We start from the raw sequence: 19,974 nt of genomic DNA on the forward strand, positions 1-19,974 counted from the left end.
TAGCTATAGTCGCTTGTACCCATTCGGTTGTAGCTCAAGGCAGCCTATAAAAGGAATCCAAGCGCCTAAGGACGGGAATTATGAATTGAATGAGAACATAATTATTTCACTCCAAATTATTTCCCTCCTATTCTCTCAATTCTCTCTTAATACTCCCTCATTCTTTCAAATTCTCTTTCACTTTTCTACCTAAATTCCCTACGGCTACCAGATCACATAAGTCTCAGATTGGAGACTTATCAGTCAACAATGTAAGCTATATATCTACTGAAGCGCCTGATGGAAAGGTATCGGGATCATCAGAAGGACCTACATATAATGTTTATAGATCTAGAAAAGACCTATGATATGGTCCTTAGAGAAGTATTATGGAAGGTTTTAGAGAAGAAAGGAGTCCGAATAGCCTATATACAAGCCCTTAAGGACATGTATCATAGTGCAGAGACAAGGGTCAGAACATGTGGAGGGGATATTAAACCATTTAAAATTACAATGGGACTGCATCAAGGTTCTGCACTAAGTCCATACTTATTTGCTTTAGTAATGGATAAACTCACTAAACACATTTAGACAAAGGTGCCATGGTGTATGTTATTTGTAGATGACATAGTGTTGGTGGATGAAACAAAAGAGGGAGTGAACACTAAGCTTTAGTTGTGGAGAAACAATTTAGAATCTAAGGGATTTAAATTAAGTAGAAGGAAAACATAATATATGGAATGTAAATTTACTAAGAATGCAAGAGTGGAGGATGTTATAATAAAATTGAAAGACCAAATCATACAAAGAAAAGACCATTTTCGATATTTGAGATCAATAATTCTAAAAGATGGAGAAATTCACGAGGATATCACGCATAGAATTAAGGCGGGTTGGCTAAAATGGAGAAATGCATCGGGAGTGTTATGTGATGGTAAAGTCCCATTAAAACTGAAAGAAAAATTGTATAGGACAACTATAAGAGCAATTTTGTTGTATGGCTCAGAATGTTGTGCAGTCAAATACCAGCATTAACTGCTATTATCTGTCAGAATTGAGAAGCGATCGTTGTAGACACCTATAAACTCGCTTCCAAGACTTCCTCCATCAGAATCAATGAAGTTGAATTCACCTGCAAAATTTGAATACGGACTCCCGATCGCTACAATAGTTTATGAAATGGATTCCAAATCCGTCGAATCCACTTCAACTGTGCCACTATGATCCGCTCTCAAACTAGTAATTGCAACTACAACGGTTTGAAAAAAAAATAGCAACAAATCAACCTGTTCCTCCGCCTTCGCAATTTGTACCTTAAATCATGCCAAAATCCACCACCGTAATTAATCAACTTAGTTGTTCGATTAATTCTACTGCTGCTTTCGAAAACTCCTACTGCCTTCTTATCAGCCTCCTCTGATCTGCAATTGACAGTCAATCAAGACTAACAGCAGCCACAACTCAACAATTTCCCCATCCAAGCCGATCATTGGGAATCACTACTCCCGATCGCTATGGATCAACTATCGCTCAAGATGCTCTTCACTAACTCGCATTATCACCCTCTAGCGACTGTGTATTAGCGTCGGAAATTACAAAGCCGTAGCTAAGGACATCGCTAGGGATTTTTTGTGTTCTGTCTCTACATCCTGCTGTTAGGATAGTCGAAATTTGCACAAGATGAAGAAATCAAGGCAATCTCATTGTTGAGAGTCATCCGTCGCTCAACTTCCTAAATCGCTTATCCGCCGTCAATCACGTCCATGCATCGAAATCAAATTTCAAGAATCAATCTTCCGTTGTACTCAAAACCAATTCCGAGTCTCTAGTACTCCACGTTGCTTCAGAATTCAAGCGACTCTGCCTGAATTGTTTTTGGACGTCGCCTTGGTCGATTATTATAACTTCCTAAATCCTAGCCAAGAAACCAACCAAGCTCGCTGAAATGCTCGAACTCGCCAATTTCGTTTAATCACCAAACCCTGGGTTTAATCACTGAAATTAATGTCAGCAGCCTTCAAATCAAATTGGAACCAAAGCCAGGGAACAACTATTGCCCAATCACCGTCTAATAGCTACAGAACCACTGGAATTCGTCGAACTCTACTCGTTGATTAGTTGATAGGATTTGACAGAATCATAGCCAAGAATCATTGGCTCTGATACCAATTATTGTGTACCTAGGATTTGCCTAGGGTTTGGATTGGCAATTGTAAGAATGAGGGGGAAATTTAGAAGAAGACTAGGGAGGATCAGAAGAACTGGAAGTGAGGGAGGGAAAGATCAAGAAAGAGGGAGAGAATTTGGAGGAGGAAATCATAATTGTTTCAATTGTATTCATTCATACCATAAATTATGCTAGATCAGTCTTATATATTGATCCAGATAGTAGTGATTTCTCCATTATCTATTATTACTATACCCTGGGTCCTGACAGAATGGTAATTGATGAACTTCACTTAAGGCCAAACCGCAATTTGTTTGCAACGTAAAGTAAGATCTCCCACTAAACATGGTCATAAGGTTTTTCAGCATCTAATTTACAAATCATGCCTAGAATATTGCTTCCTATACTTTTTCTTATCAACATTTTTTAAAATCCCTTAAAAAAGTTTGTAATTCTCCACCTAATGTTAGCAAGAGGCTGTAGGAGAAAGATTGGGTAGTTGTTGGACATGTTTGACTAATGTAGTTACTGAGCTTTTTTAAATACTATATAGACTTTAAATCCAAATGTTCTCTTGTTTCTATAGGCTTTTGAGGTTTTCCTTATTTCTGAAACTAATTCAAGATATTTTTCTTATTTTTGTAACACTTTTCAAGTTTAAGATCCAAGTTTGAAGTTGATTTTTATGTAATTTGACACTGAAAGTTGTTTTCTTTCTTTTTAGTTTTATTATAATTCCTTCAGTGATGGCCAAGTCTTGGTGTCACAAAAATTTGAGTCTATTTGAATTGTGAAGAAAGAAATATATGCTTGTACTATTTCCTTGTTTGCTTTAAAAAGGATTAGTTGCATATGATGGTTCTGAGAAGCTGCTTCTCCTGTGGGACGACCTATGAGCTTTAGCTGCAATCTGCAATGAAGAGACTCAAGTTCTAGGACCATTAAATTAAATATAAGTACAATATATACATATATGTGAGAAACTTCTGTTGCATGATTTCCTTGATTTGTTTCTTTCCTGCTTCTTCCTGTTCTTCTATTTGTTCTTTCAGTCATCAGGAATGAAAAAAATCCAATGGTTGTTTTCCATCTAGACTTTTTGTCCTCTTTTAACTTTTATGTGGTCTGTGAATATAATTTTCTCTTCCCTGACAGGGAGTATGCATTGGTTTGAGTGAAGTGATGGCCAGTGCTGGCAAGCCTCAGTTATTGAGTTTCATGGATGAGCTCATTCCTACAATTCGCACAGCCCTTTGTGATAGGTTTGTCAATAATTTTCCTTGAATGTACTTGTTCAACTGCATTATGCTTCTAATTTGTCTTGATTTTATATCTTGTGCATCCTGTATTTAATTAATAGCACTCCTGAGGTTCGTGAGTCAGCAGGCTTAGCATTCAGTACACTTTACAAGGTACTTTTTTTATAGTACTTTTTTCAATTATTTAGGATTAATTTATCCCATGGAATACTGGATCCGAAAATGAGTAACTAATTTTAACCAGAGTGCTGGATTGCAAGCAATTGATGAGATTGTCCCTACACTTCTGCATGCTTTGGAGGATGACAAAACCTCTGACACTGCCCTTGATGGTCTCAAACAAATCTTAAGGTAAGATATTCTATCTGTTTGATTAACTGCTGAAGTTTAATCTCACTCTGTTGTCCTAAAATTTCTTTGTACACATTAATTGTAGTGTCAGGACTACAGTTGTTTTGCCTCATATCTTGCCCAAGCTTGTGCATCCTCCTCTTTCGTAAGTATATGAATTTCCACTGTAAAATTGATATAGTTTGGAGCCTATTCTTTGCACTAAGTCCTTGGATATCCATCCAGTGCCTTCAATGCCCATGCTTTAGGTGCTCTAGCTGAGGTTGCAGGACCTGGTTTGGACTTCCACCTCAGTGCAGTTGTCCCTGCTTTACTTGCTGCAATGGGGGACGATAACAAGGTATAAAATGTAATTTACAGAAAAAAAAAAAAAGGTATAAACTGTAATTCTGTATATAAATATATTATATTATTTTTGGTACATGTTATATACACATAGATACACATATTCTTTTGATAAGAAAATATATATAATCTATATAAATTTGTATACATATTATACATTTACATATACATTTGTTTGTTTGTTATTGTTGTATATATTATATAGTTTCAATTACTATGGTAATAGCTGTTATTGCTGTGACTGTATTCATTTTTCACTGTTTTTCAAAATTTAGGAAGTTCAAAATTTGGCAAAGAAGGCTGCAGAGACTGTTGTTTTGGTCATTGATGAGGAAGGCATAGAACCTTTGATATCAGAGCTTCTTAAAGGTGTAGGTGATGTGCAGGTATGGTTTTTGCTAGATTTTTTCATTAGTCACTCTCTCTCTCTCTCTCTCTCTCTCTCTTGACTATCTCTTCGTTGCAGGCTTCAGTTAGAAGAACTTCTGCATATCTGATTGGTTACTTCTTCAAAAACAGCAAGTTATATTTAGTTGATGAAGCCCCAAACATGATAGCCACACTGATTATTTTGCTTAGTGATCCAGATTCAACTACAGTTGCAGTAAGTCCCTTTCTATTGCCATAGTTTGTTTTTGTTCCTGCACATGATGTGTTGTTCCTTATCAATTATCCTCCACAGGCTGCCTGGGAAGCTTTGTCAAAAATTATCAGTTCCATTCCCAAGGAAGTTCTTCCCTCGTACGTGAAGTTAGTTCGTGATGCTGTTTCTACATCCAGAGATAAAGAACGTAGGAAAAGGAAGGTAAGTGCATGGTATTGTTGCAATATGAGTAGTTACGAGTTAAAAGTGCTATGGATGATGACATCAGTAATTACCTGGCCTCAATTCATTATTATTGTTATTATCTTTTGCCAACAAGTTTGTTGGGCCTAATTTATTCAAACACACTTGAAGTTTTTATTGCTGACTTGTAGGGAGGGCCTATTCTTATACCTGGGTTATGTCTACCGAAAGCGCTTCAGCCATTGCTTCCTATCTTTCTCCAGGTATTCCTGCCTTATCTGAGTCATGGAAACTCTTATACTATATTTAGTAACACACGTGGCTTTTACTTAAGCCATAGGATGTTTATGAATAATCTTTGTATATTGAGTGTTCAGGTTTCTATTTCTCTGTGTCTCTTCTTATAATTGCTGCACCAATGCTTTAAGATTTGATAAACAAACTTGCAGTATTGAGTGGTAGTTTTTGACAAGCAAAGTATAAGGAATCAGTTCTTTAAATAAGAACCAGGATGTTTATCTGATTTGCAATGCTTGGAACATATTATACATAATTAATTCCATTTTTGTCATTATAGAAGAATCACCCTGAACCACTAAATTGCTATATGAGCTAGTATCAACTGTCAGGTCTGTGCAAGTGTCTAAGCATCAGATTTGTCTAATTCCCATGCCCAAGAAGATAGGACACAGCTAAAAAGAAAAAAAAAAAAAAGACTGTTAAATGAACAGTATGTCCTCTTTGTATCTCAGTTTCTCTTCTTCTTTGTCTCTTTTTCTTTTCCCCCTTCTCTCACATTCACATGGATATCAATTGTTTAAATGGTCATTTTCCCAGCTTTAGTTGTGTGGTAAGTATATAGTATAACTAAACTAGAGCATTGTCACAAAGCAAGAATTGTTTTTGCATTCTTTCTTGTGATCACCTGTTTATCCAAGCATACCATAAACTGTATTATCCCTTTGTCAATTTGCTTGGTAGTGAGTCTATTTTTGTCTACTCAGCCAGGATCTGTTCACTTTGCTGGTTGAGTACAAATTTCCTGGTCAGAAATTTTGAAAGTCTACATTCATGAATGCTAATTGTTTATGAACTCTGGAAAGATCTACTCTAATATCGAATACCACCAGTCGGAGAAGTAAGTTCTATAAACAAACTATGTACAACCAGGTTTGAGTGTGCAGAGTGAGCATTTAACAGATGATGCTAATAAAAATATGTTTGGAGAAGGACTTGGATAGAAATGATTGGTGAGCTATACTTAATGTAACCAGCCCCACATAGTAGGATTAAGACTTGATACATTGACTTAGAAATTATCAAAGACAATGTCTTGATTAAATTAAAATGAATGTGTACAATATCCTCTTTTAAGAAGAGGATTATTAGCAAAGAAGGAAAGAAATAATAGATAGCATTGTACCATCCTAATTTACATTATGGTCTTTCTATATTTACATAATATTTACATAAAACACTAATCCTAGAGATCAGCCTTAATTGAGCATAATTCCAGCACTCTCCCTCAATCTGGTTTATAGATATCTTCCATAGCTAGCTTGCCAATAAGTTTATCAAACTGCTTCTTGTGAAGACCCTTAGTTAGAACATCAGCAATTTGTTCAATTGTTGGAAGGTATGGCATGCATATTACTCCAGCATTGATCTTCTCCTTGATGAAATGTTTGTCCACCTCTATATGTTTTGTACGGTCACACAACACTAGATTATGAGCTATAGAGATGGTAGTCTTGTTGTCACAGTAGACTTTTATAGGTACTGAATGAGAAAACTTCAGCTCTTCAAGTATTCATTTGATCCACATTCCCTCACAAATTCCATGAGCAACAGCTCTAAACTCTGCTTCTGCACTACTTCTAGCCACTACATTTTGTTTTTTGCTTTGCCAGGTGACTAGGTTACCCCCAACAAAAGAACAGTAGCCCGAAGTAGATCTCCTATCATCAACACTTCCTACTCAATCTGCATCAGTGTAAATCTCAACTTGCAGGCGACCATGTTTCTTGAACAGTAACCCTTTGCCAGGTGTCCCTTTTAGATATCTTAGGATTTTGTAGACCACCTCGAAATGCTCTAGCCCTGTTAAGTGCATAAACTGACTTGCCATACTGACTGCAAAAGCAATATCAGGTCGCATATGAGACAAGTAGATTAACCTGCCCACAAGTTTATGATATTGTTCTCTGTCCTTCACTTCATCAGCTTTAGCAGCCTGTAGTTTCACATTAGGCTCAATGGGAGTCTTCGACATCCTGCAACCGAGTAAACCTGTTTCTCCAAAAAGATCAAGAACATATTTTCTCTGATTGACAAAAATACCTTCTTTAGATCTTGCAAACTCTATTCTAAGAAAGGATTTTAGAATTCTCAAGTCCTTAATTTGGAACTCCTTCGCAAGTTTCTGCTTAAGGGCTGCTAACTCTGTCTCATCATCACCAATTAAAATAATGTCATCAACATAAACAATCAAAATTACAACTTTACCATCTTTTAAGTGTTTATAAAATATAGTGTGATCTGTCTGACTCTGAAGGAAGTCATAACTGGTAACTGGCTTTTCAAAGCGTGCAAACCATGTTCTTAATGACTGTTTGAGACCATACAAGGATTTCTTCAGCCTACATACTTTGTCACTCCCAAGTTTCTTTTCAAATCCCGGAGGCAAACTCATGAAGACCTCCTCTTCAAGATCACCATTAAGAAATGTTTTTTTGACATCAAGCTGGAGTAGAGGCCAATCTGAATTTACTGCAAGAGACAATAAGACTTTGATAGAGTTTATTTTAGCAAAAGGAGCAAAGGTCTCCTGGTAGTCAATTCCATAAGTCTAGGTGAAGCCCTTAGCCACAAGTCTGGCTTTGTACCTATCAACACTCCCATCAACCTTACACTTTATTGTAAATACCCATTTACACCCTATTATTTTCTTGCCTTTGGGAAAATAAACTATCTCCCAAGTGCCACTTCGCCTTAGAGCATTCATCTCCTCTATGACTGCTAATTTCCAATTTGGATCATCTAAAGCTTCTTGTACATTCCTTGGAACAAACAAGTGTGAAATCCTAGATGTGAAAGCTTTATGATTTTTTGATAGTCTATGGTAAGAGAGATATTTAGCAATAGGATGTTTAGTGCAACTTCTGACACCTTTCTTAATGGCTATAGGAACATCAAGATCAGGAATAGTAGATAAATAATTGATAATAGTTGAAGAATCAACTGGGGAACTATTGGGCACAGTTGAAAGAAGTAAACTAGAAGTTGAAATGAGATTTTTTGAACTTACAGTGCCATTGCTCGGGTTTTCAAACTAGTTTTGTGCAGAGTTGATATTCAGGTCTTTGTTCCTTTGATGAAATCTCTGCCTAGTATAAACCTGAAACTCAGAATTCAGATCATGATGATCAGTCTGTAGTACTTCTCCCCCTGCACGAGAAACCCTTTCACTGGGCACCAAAGAACTAGAGCCAGAATCTCCTAAGTGACCATTATTAGAACCATGTGGTTCTTGAGTAGGACAAATTGCTTTTGGAAGTGGGACAGAAACATTCCAAAAATTATCTTCAATTCCATGTTTCTCCCCCTGAAAAGAATTTTGGGTAAAATAGGGTGGTTTCTCAAAAATGAAACATCCATACTGATAAAGAATTTTTTTGTGTGAGGATCATAACACTTATAGCCTTTTTGATGTGAGGCATAGCCTTTTTGATGTCAAGTTTGGAATGAAATTAATTAGGTATTTGAACATACACAGCACATCCAAAAACTTTGATAGGAAGATCCAAATGTAACCGAGTGTTGGGAAAAACTGCTTTCAAGCACTCAAGAGGTGTTTTTTACTTTAATACATTAGTGGGCATCTTGTTTATCAAATAGGACGCCGTCAAAACAGTTTCACCCCATAAATATTTTGGAATATGCATAGAAAACATTATGGCACGTGCCACTTTGAGTAAATGTTTGTTTCTACGTTCAGCAATGCCATTCTGTTGAGGAGTATTTCGACAAGTAGATGTGTGGTGGATACCTTTTGTTTTCAAAAAATCCCCCAAGTGCTCGTTAAAATACTCGATGCCATTGTGAGAGTGTAAAATACCAATTTTGGTTTGAAATTGATTTTCAATCATAGTGTAAAGATTTTTGAATAAGTATTCCACTTCAGATTTTTTTTGCATCAAATAAATCCAACACAAACGTGTATGATCATCAATAAAGGTAACATACCATCGTTTTCCAGAAAGAGTAGAAATTTTAGATGGACCCCAAACATCACTATGAATTATATAAAACGGTTTGGATGCTTAGTAAGGTCTTGGTAAATATGTAGAACGATGATTTTTTGCCAAGATGCAACTGTCACATTGAAAAAATGAATAATCTATTCCTTTAAACAAATCAGGAAATAAATGTTTCAAATAGGCAAAATTAGGATGGCCAAATCTAAGATGCCATAGCATAATTGTGTCTGGAACATGAATTGAACTAGTACTCCAAAGCCCTGAGCTTTTTTATTATCAACAGAGATATCATCAAAGTAGTAAAGACCTTCAATCATCCTAGCATGCCCAATCATCGTCCCCAAGGTCTGGTCCTGAAATTCACAATGAGAGTCAAAGAAAGTAACATGACAATTAGAATCTTTACACAGTTTACTAACAGACAAAAGATTGCAAGCTAAGTTAGGAACATGAAGGACAGAAGTGAGATTAATATTCTCAATCAGTTTAATAAGCCCTTTGCCTGCAATGGGTGAAAAACTACCGTTAGTGATTTTGATTTTTTCATTGCCAGAGCAAAGAGAATAGGTATTAAAGAAATGAGAAGAACTAGCCATATGATCGGAGGCTTCGGAATCTATAACCCATGGAGAGAAATGAAGACAAGAAAGGGCGTCAGGTTTTCTACCTGTGTGTGCCAAGGAAACACTAGGAATACCAGATGAGGAATTGGATCTTAATAGCTGCAAGAGTTTATCAATTTGCTCTTTGTTGAAGGGACCAGTATCAACCCCATTGGCAGTAGGGACCCCACGGTGGCTCTTTTCTCCTTGCTTACTGCTCTTCCAATTAGCCAGTTTGCCATGAAGTTTCCAGCAAGTCTCACGAGTATGGCGTAGCCTGTTGCAATGGTCACACTAGACCCGAGGACGCTCATCGCTCCTACACTGATAATTTGCAGCCTTATAAGCAATAATTAGGGCAGATTTTTCAACGGACTCACCAGTGGTCTTTTTTCCTAACATGACACTCCTTCGGCTTTCTTCTCTTCTAACTTCAGCAAATACGTCACCAATAGGAGAAAGGGGAGACTGGCCAATGATTCTTCCTCGCACTTCATCAAATTCGATATTGAGACCAACAAGAAACTTGTAAATATGGCTATCTTCAACCAGTTTTTTGTGGTGGTTGCAATCATCTGTAGATTTCCACTCATACGTGTTGAAGAGATCAAGATCTTGCCACAATCGCTTCAAAGAATGGAAGTACTTAGTGACAGAATCATCTCCTTGTCGGACCTCTCCTAATTTCAGAGTCAATTCAAAAATCTGAGATTGGTTCCTCAGGTCTGAGTAAATTTGATTTACATTATCCCACAATTCTTTTACAATAGGATAGGACATATAATTGGAACTGATATCTCCATCCATGGAATTGACGAGCCATGTCATTACCATGGAGTTTTCAGCATCCCAAATAGAGTGCAATGGATCATCTGCTGCAGGTTCCTTCTTCTCCCCTGTGATGTAGCCAATTTTCCCTTGCCCGCGAATATACATTCGAACAGATTGAGACCAGCGAAGAAAATTATCACCACTTAAATGAATGGTGGTGATTTGAACAGAATGGGTACTGGAATGGGTCACTGGAATTCTTGTCTGGATGGCAACGACAAGATTTGGGATGGATTCAGATGTAACTTCTGACATAACTGAACTAGTTGGAAGCGGAAGAATAGGAAGAGAAACACGGTTAACAAATACTGGGAGGTGGTTGCTGGTGTAAGGACAACAGCAACTCTAGGATGCAGCGGCGACTTTGGGTTGTGGTGGCTGGTGGTCGAATGGCGTCTGAAACGGCCGCGTTGGGTGTGGCAGTCAACGGCGTTTGAACCAGCCGTGTTGACGAGCTCTGAAGAGGCCGCGACCGATGGCTATGGAAGACCGATGGCTTTGAAGCGGTCGCGTTGATGGGTATCAGACCTGAGATCATTGGCGGGGGCTAGGGTGGCCGATGGCAGCAACAGTTAGGAGGGCCGATGGCGGCGGCTAGGGATGGCCGTAGGCTGATGGGTATCGGATTTGATGGATGAAGAGGCAGCTTAGGGTTTCACAGGAAATGGAAGGTTGTGATTAAAAGGTTGCCTGGGGTTTTTCACAGTGTATGGCTGTGATTTAATCCTGCTCTAATACCAACTTAGAAATTATCAAAACAATCTCTTGATTAAATTAAAATGAATGTGTACAATATACTCTTTTAAGGAGAGGATTATTAGCAAAGAAGGAAAGAAATAATAGACAGCCTCCTACCATCCTAATTTACATTATTGTCTTTTTATATTTTCATAATATTTACATAAAACACTGATCTTAGAGATCAGCCTTAATTGAACATAATTCCAGCACGTTGTTGTTCTCTAAGATGGTAAAACACAAATCAACTGAACACCATGGCCAAGGAATAAAAAAATTTGCTTCTTCCAACAAGAACTACACAACTATTGAGAATGTAAGGACTGACTAAAAGATAGATATATAACATGCATAAATCACCTTCCACGTGCTTGTTTGAACTATGAAATTTCCTTCTCACTTCTCTATGAAGAAATGTATCAGGAGAATATGTTCTGTAAATAAAAGCCCACTTTCTTAAGAGTTTGGAAGCAATAAATGTACTGAGTTGAAGAAATCACAAAAGCTCCTGCATTGGGAGACTGGTTAGCCTTTTGAGTAAAATTTTACCTCCTCACCTTTTTGTTACAAGTAATGAGGTATGCTCAAAATACTCGGCCAACCTACTGTTATTTTTCTGTATTCTGCAAAGCTGAGTCCTTGAATTGCTATTCCAGTTTGTCAGACTGTTGATTTTATACTATTGCCAACCACATTGTTGTAAAACTAACACTCTCACCCTGACACAGTCTAGAAGAGAAACCCAGTAGGTGTACTAATCTCCATTCTTTCCATAATATACATGTGATTTATTACTGGCTCGGGATCAGAACCTGTAGGGCTATTAAATATTTTAACATCAATGGAATTGAATTCTTTCTCTCCTTAGGAAGGATCAATTTTTCATTTAATTTAATCCTTCTTTCCAACTTGTACTTCACTTTATTTGGACTCGCTTTTACCCAACTGCCTGCTGGTCCTTTTACCACATGCTTTTTTTTTTTTTTTCTATCCAATCTTAGATACGAATTTACTTCCATGTTCACTATAATGGACTCATCATCAGGATGCGACATATTCTGCAACTCATGATAGAGAAGGATAGTCACTTGACATTGTATTTCATACCCCTTTTTAATGCTTTTAATAATTCCTCAACCATACTGCTCTTTTAAGATATTTAGATTTTAAATGATATTCACACTTCTAGGAATCTTCTAGGCATGCTAGATTTGACAGATATCATTACTGATTGTCAAAATGTATTATCTTTGTCATAGTATGCATGGGCATGATCATACACATGCCACATCCTTGCATGGCCTGTTAAGCATTATGTACTTTTTTTTATTCTAATCTTCTGCTGCTGCATCTCTAGGGCCTTATAAGTGGATCAGCAGAACTAAGGGAGCAGGCAGCTCTTGGTCTTGGAGAGTTAATTGAAGTGACAAGCGAGCAAGCACTTAAGGAGTTTGTTATCTCTATTACAGGGTATGTACCTTACATACTTTCTGTCTGTCAACAGAACCAATTTTGATGTTCTACTACAGAAACCAGGGATGGAGCTAGAAATTTTGCTGAGAATGGCCAAACAGTTTTCATATAGTAATGCTAAAACGTTTAATAAAAATATATTAAATAAATTTTAAAACTGCATTATTATTAGGTCTTACCTCAATATCTTACATTGGATGTTGAGTTTCTGGCTGTTTTAGAAACTTAGACTTGATCCCATTGATGATTTTAATCCCATAGATTTCCTTGAAATATTTGTAATCACAATAAGCATAACTACGTAGATTATTAACAATTTATTTTTATTTTCTATGTTTCTAGTCTTATTTGTTTGGTGATAGGGCCTCTGTTCGTCACACTTACCAACAACGTAAAATGAGGGAGACACAGGGGCAGTCAAGGAAAAAGACACAAGGGCAAAAGAGTCACATTCAGTCGGGGAAGAATAACAACTCACGTGACTGCAACAAACTAGGGAATACATATAAAAGGCAGGGGAAAAGGAGAGAAGGGGGGTAGCTAGAGAATTTGGAAGGCGTTGTGGGAGAGAAGGCTCTCTCGAATAGGCCAATATTTGTTTTCTTTTGTTGTGTGCCCATTCATAGCTTTGTAATCGGAAATTCCTATTGTTTGATTGGGAGATTCAATCATTTTGTGAGAATTCTATCATTTTTGGTATCAGAGCACTGATCTATGTGAGTGACCATCTTCGAGAGAGTGGGAGAGTTGGAGAGCTACCAATAGTAGATAGAGGGGAGAATGGAGGGATTGTAAGTAGGATTGGATTCAATGAAAATTGAGTTCCACAAGGTGCAAAATATAAAGAAGAACATGGCAGTGATGTTGGACCAATTCAATCTGTTGATGGAGAAATGGGAGGAGCAGGAAAAGGGGAGGAAAGGGAAGCAAAGTGGGGAGAACAAACTTATGGATTCCTCTCTCACCTTGGAAGAGACGCCAGATCTTGGGGGGAAGAGTAAGGACGTAGGCAGTGGATCTGATGGATTCTGGAGGCCAAAAGTACGAAATCAGCAATTGGAGATGCCACTCTTCATAGGAAAAGATCCTGATGGATGGGTATTCGGGGCCAAAAGATATTTTGCTGTGAATCAATTGATGGACGCTGAGAAGTTGGATTCCGCAGCCCTTTGTTTTGAAGGTGCTGCTCCTTCATGGGAACAGAAGAGATGACGGGTGAGGAGTTGGGAGGAACTCAAGGCGCTGTTGAGGAGTCAATTTTGGTCCACGCAGGAAGGCACAGTGGAGGAGAGATTTCTAGCTCTCTCTAGCAGTGGGGATTCGTCAAGGATTAACGCCTTTGCTTCATGACTCTAGCATCACCACTCAAAGACATGTTGGAGGCCATGCTGGAAGAGCATTTTATCAATGGGTTGAAACCGAACATAAAGGCAAAGATGAGGGTGTTAAGGTCTACGGGCCTGGAGCAAATAATGGACCTGGCCCAACGTATTCAGGAACGAAATCAAGTGATCCATGGAAGTACTTTCGGATCCGATCCAAGCAAAGGTCAGGCCTCTTAAACCTCGATCCCAAATTATTGGCAAATGGCGATTCTGCCACCTTTACATCTTTCCCCCAAATTAGCGATGCCCAGCCCAGTCCCCTCATGCAAGCCTCTGACTTTTGGAAAGTTGAGTAGCCCACTTTTCAAACGGCTTAGTGAAAGCAAGCTACAAGCCAAACAGGCAAAAGGATTATGTTTTCACTATGATGAGAAATACACAATTGGGCACAAATGCAAGAACAAGGTGTTATAGGTGATGGTCATTTATGAAGAAGAAGAAGAAGGGATGGAGGGAGTTGAGGCAGGGGAGAATTTGATAGGTTTGAAATGCTATGGCACACACCCAAGAGGGGTGTGAATTGGGTAATTTTAAAATTATGATAGAACTTGAAAACTTCTTGATGAAAAATAAAAATTCAATGCAGGTGAGGATTAATGAAATGTTTGGAACAATAAATGAAATAAAAAGTATAAGCAACAGATGAACACAAGAATTTATAATGGTTTGGCTTAAACCAAGCCTGATCCACTACTTTAGTTCCTTACTCAGCATTTTGTAAACCAATCCACTATAACCTCCTACTTGAACCTAAGTAGGCCCTCTAGTTCAAGATTAGGAAATACAACATCCTACTTACACAAGTAGACCCTCTAATTACACAAGTTAGGAAATACAAGAAATGTTTAATAGAGAGATTCTAAGAGTATACACTCTTAGTTACAATGTCTCTTAAAATAAGATACAAAGGCTTGAAACTAATTTTACAATATGATACACAAAGCCTTTTTGAGAGAAAAATAAAGCTCTAGTACAATTGAGAATATGAATAAATTTTGCAAGCTCACTTCACTTCATTCCCATCCATTAGCTTCTTCTTGATCATTCTTGATTTGTATTTATAAGTTTCCCGCAAGCTTCAAGAGAAAAATAGCCATTTATAGCCATTGGATTTTGAAAAACTAATCGTCGAAAGCTTTCTACAAATTAATCGGTCGACAGATGACTTAACTTGATCGACAGATTGAAAGCATTAGTCAATAGATGCAAAGGTCAGTCGACAAATGAAATGACTTAGTTGACAAATTCAAGGGTTAATAGACAGATGAAATGCGATAAACAACAGATTAAGGCAAAACGATTTTAATTACGAAAACGTACACACCATCAGGCGACAAATGGAAATGGATAGACGACTAATTAGTTAAGAAACACACATCATGCATGTTGTTGACGCTTGATCAAGGAGGATTAGTCGACCGACAAAAACCACATCAACCATCAGATGACAGATAAAAAAATCCAGTCAACTAACACCTTTATAATCTTTAAAAACTCTTTTTGCCTTAAACCTCAAACTCATTTAAAAACATTTTGAACTTTTAATATAAATACAAAAACATGAGATACTTGCCATTTGCCTTGAGATATGATTTCCAATATCACTTTATTTAATCTCTCTTTGATCCTTATTTGAAATTGAAAGATGTACGCTTGAAAGATATACACTTCAAATATCATCAAGAAAATTATCACAAGCTTTTTAACATTGAATTGCTGAAAATAATTTTCATTCAACATCTTTAATCAAAAAACATAATATTCCAAAATGCCATAAAGAAATTTATCATAAGATATTTTGGCATTGGATTTAATATTCTTTCAACAATCTTGATCAAATAGAAACACTATTTCAAATGTCATAAAGAAATTTATAACAAGATTTTTGACATTCAATTGTATGATGGAATTAATTTTTATTTTGGTGCTTAATAGAATATATAAAAATAATTTAGAGCACCAAGTCAAACATCAATAAAATAATTTCATTATCAAAATACAATTTACTTTCATCATCAAAACTATATCAAAAGCAAAAAAACATCAATCTATCAAGAACATACATGGTCTTTTGCCTTTGAAAATGTTTTGCTTCATTTATTAATGGTTCAAAACCAATTTATAAAAATCATTTAGGAGATTCTTTTAAATCTTAATACTTGTCTTTGCAAATCTCCATGTATAAGAATAAAGAAAATTATAATTCATTTGATTTTCATTTTAGCAAAGTACTTGAAATTGATTTTTGTTTGAAAGTGTGAAAACCATATATTTGATTTAAGATATAAATCATTTGTTTTTCATCATCAAAACAACACAAGAGTAAAACATCATAATTCTGGGGATTTGGGAGACATGGTCAAAATGGGAGAAATGGTTGAGTTATCATTGAATTCAATAGTGGGGTTAACACCTCCATAGACGATGAAGGTAAAAGGGAAAATAGAAGGCCAGGAAGTGGTGTCTTTATTGATGGTGGAGCTTCCCATAACTTCATAGCCGCTGATCTAGTGCAAAAATTGGAACTGTTACAGACACAGACTTGAGATTACGGTGTGATCATGGGTTCGGGCATGGCAATATAGGGTGCTGGAGTATGTAAGGGGGTGACTCTGTCATTGCAAAATGTAGAGATAGTCAAGGACTTTCTGCCATTAGAACTGGGAAGCTCAAATGTTATTCTCGAGATGAAATGGTTAGCCACACTTAGGGAGGCACAAGTGGGTTGGGGCTCATTAATTATGAAGTTTAGAGGGGGGGGGGGGAACAACCATAACATTGCATGGGGATCCCAACCTCAACAAAACGTTAGTAACTTTGAAATCGATGATGAAGGCATTCCGAGAAAATGGAGAAAGAGTGTTGCTAGAATTGGGAAGCCTGGCAGCTGAAGTCAAAGGGGCGAAGGTGGAAGTTCCTGGTGAAAGTAAAGCAAGATCACTACGGGGCAAACAGCGTAATTCAAAATTTTTGAACTTACCCCGATCCCAGCGATTGGATCAACGTCGAAATTAAATCATTCACAAACAAATAAATAAATCTAACCTTTAGATTATCGAGTCGTTCGCGGATTCGAGCCGTCCAAGCGTCCGGCCTCTAACTCGTGATACGCAGCACGCGTCCATTGGCAAAGAGAGCAGAATAGGAGTGCTAGCTCCTTCTCCTTTGCGCGGCTTGTGTATGGACGGTAAAAGAACGCCTTCGCTTCGTATTGATGCCAAAAGAAACGAAGAAGAGTGAACGGCAATACGTTTTTCAACTCTTAAAAAACGACACCAAAAATCACTTTAATTATGGGCAACCTATAAAAGGATATTTATAGTGAAATATCCTAGGGTTTCTAAAATCCTAATGGATTGAGCTAGCCCATTAATTCTAATTTAATTAGAATATTAAGTGGGCTTATTCTAGTCCAACTAGAAATATAATTAAATGGCCCAAATCCTTTTATAGGTTTAAATAAAATATTTTGGCCCAAATCTAATTCAAGCCCAAATATAATATTTAATATTTAGCCCAAATCTAATTTGGTCCAAATATAATATTTAATATTTGGCCCAAATCTAATTTAGTCCAAATATAATATTTATTTTAATATTTGGCCTAAATTCAATTTAGTCCAAATATAATATTTAATTTAATATTTGGCCCAAATCTAATTTAGTCCAAATATTAACTTAAGCCCAAAAATATTTTATTTCCTATTTGCCACTCCAACAAATAGAAAATTATTAAATTAGAAACTCTTTCCTAATTTAATCAATTGTCATTTTAGGAAACTCTTTCCATTATGACGACTCTTCGTCATATTGACGTCATTACGTCTATTTGTTCTTTTTCCGTGAGAACCTACGACGGCAAAACTTCTTGCCGAAGTGTCTCACTTGACCATACGTCCACTCTCCTGGTTTAAGCCAAAGACCGTGCCTATTGCGTATGACTCATTAGACTTCCGAATATGTTGGCAATGTGTCGGTACAAACACATAAGACAAGATTGGCCTCTAGCAAGGCATCATGCCTACCCAATTATTCAGAAGGATTCATAATCCGCAAATAACCTTTCACGAGCATGGTTACCGTGTAATTCGATCCTCTCGTCAATGTATCTTATGTGACCTCAAGTATGGCGATGTGTTGCTTGATAACGATCACATGAGTTTTCTTGGGTCTTCTGGATATCTTCACTTAATAGAAAGTAAATTAATAACTCCTTATTGATCTCTTTTACCATGGCCATGGATTTAAAGTGAATATCCACTGAAGACGCCTTAGATACATCATCCTCTATCAAGGGATAGACGAGTCCCATCTTGGTTATGCACCCATCTCCATAAGCCTCACGATATGCCCAACGATCACCCACGTGCAGCCTTTATCTAGGCCCATCGAAACGATGTCAAAGCATTCTTCTTATGAGATGACCGTGACAACCTCAGGTCCAAGGATTAATTACACCCATCTCGTATAAGAATTCCATCAACATATAACCAAAATAGATTCTCATAGCGAGTCATGTCCAGTGACACGTTCTCCAACATTGGTCACCTATGTACTTGTCTAGGCATCCCCATGCCTATGGGTGTGAGACCCCAATTGCTATCACATAGCAAAAACACAGCACATACAAGTCTTACCGCAATTGTCAATGTCTATTTTTGACATTGCTACGACTTGGGACGTTTAATGATGTCTAGAAACTGTGATGCATCATCTCACATCTTTATAAATTATTCACAGTATACATCATATGGACTTCTATCTAGTTTCATTCGGTTATTACAATAATAATAAGAAACTAATAGAATGACTTCTTGTGAATTTGAATAACTCTTTATTCAAATAATAACATGATTACAATTGTCAGTGTACAACATGCCCAATTTGATTGGGTCTAGAGTACCTACACTAACACCTGGCAGTTTGCAAAAGCTGCTAACAAAATTTAAGGAAGTCTTTGAGGAGCCATGTGGGCTTCCCCCACACCGAAGGTGGGATCACACTATTACGTTGCAATCAGGGGTTCCTCTGGAAAGTGTAAGACCTTATTGTTATCTCCTCCTCTAGAAAAAATGAGATTTGAAGGCTGGTTCGAGAGATGTTGGCAGCAGGGATCATTGGGCCAAGCATTAGCCCATTTTCCAATCCCATGTTGCTAGTCAAGAAGGAGGACGGTGGGTGGAGATTTTGTGTGGACTACAGGGCTTTAAATAATGTAACGATCTCCAATAAATTCCCAATCCCAGTTATTGAAGAACTATTGGATGAACTAAATGGGGCTACTGTTTTTTCTAAGTTGGATTTGAAATCGGGTTATCATCAGATACAAATTGCACCTGATGATATTCTAAAGACTACTTTTCGCATACATGGGGGTCATTATGAATTTTTGGTGATACCGTTTGGATTAACAAACGCACCCACCACATTCCAATCCTTGATGAATGAGATTTTTATGGAGCACTTGAGACAGTTTGTCTTGGTATTTTTTTATAACATTTTGGTCTATAGTAAGAGTATGGCAGAACACAAGGAGCATTCGAGGTGCGTATACGAGTCCTTACAACTCATTAGTTGTATGCTAATGCAAAAAAAAAATGCCAATTTAGGTTAAGGGAGATTGAGTATCTGGGACATGTTATTTCACAAGATGGTGTGGCTGCAGATAGTGTTAAAGTCAAGGCTGTTATGGAGTGGCCCAACCCTAAATCTCTACACAAACTCCAAGGTTCTTAGGTCTTACGGGGTATTATCGAAGGTTTGTGACTTGTGAAGAACTGCGACAAATTGGCGTGGTCG

General features: G+C 37.3%; 1 protein-coding gene across 1 annotated transcript in view; it reads left to right on the forward strand.

Annotated features, from left to right (window-relative positions):
* Positions 1-19,974, forward strand: part of LOC127796954 (protein ILITYHIA) — a 91,604-nt gene that overhangs the window by 65,864 nt on the left and 5,766 nt on the right. Inside the window, exons 43-52 of the mRNA XM_052329356.1 lie at positions 3,302-3,408; positions 3,507-3,558; positions 3,650-3,756; positions 3,842-3,901; positions 3,982-4,096; positions 4,377-4,487; positions 4,568-4,705; positions 4,784-4,906; positions 5,080-5,151; positions 12,676-12,788. Of these exons, the coding sequence (XP_052185316.1) occupies positions 3,302-3,408; positions 3,507-3,558; positions 3,650-3,756; positions 3,842-3,901; positions 3,982-4,096; positions 4,377-4,487; positions 4,568-4,705; positions 4,784-4,906; positions 5,080-5,151; positions 12,676-12,788 (998 nt within the window). The remainder of the gene's footprint in view (positions 1-3,301; positions 3,409-3,506; positions 3,559-3,649; positions 3,757-3,841; positions 3,902-3,981; positions 4,097-4,376; positions 4,488-4,567; positions 4,706-4,783; positions 4,907-5,079; positions 5,152-12,675; positions 12,789-19,974) is intronic.

Source organism: Diospyros lotus, chromosome 1, assembly GCF_014633365.1.
Source record: "Diospyros lotus cultivar Yz01 chromosome 1, ASM1463336v1, whole genome shotgun sequence".
Lineage (NCBI taxonomy): Eukaryota > Viridiplantae > Streptophyta > Magnoliopsida > Ericales > Ebenaceae > Diospyros > Diospyros lotus.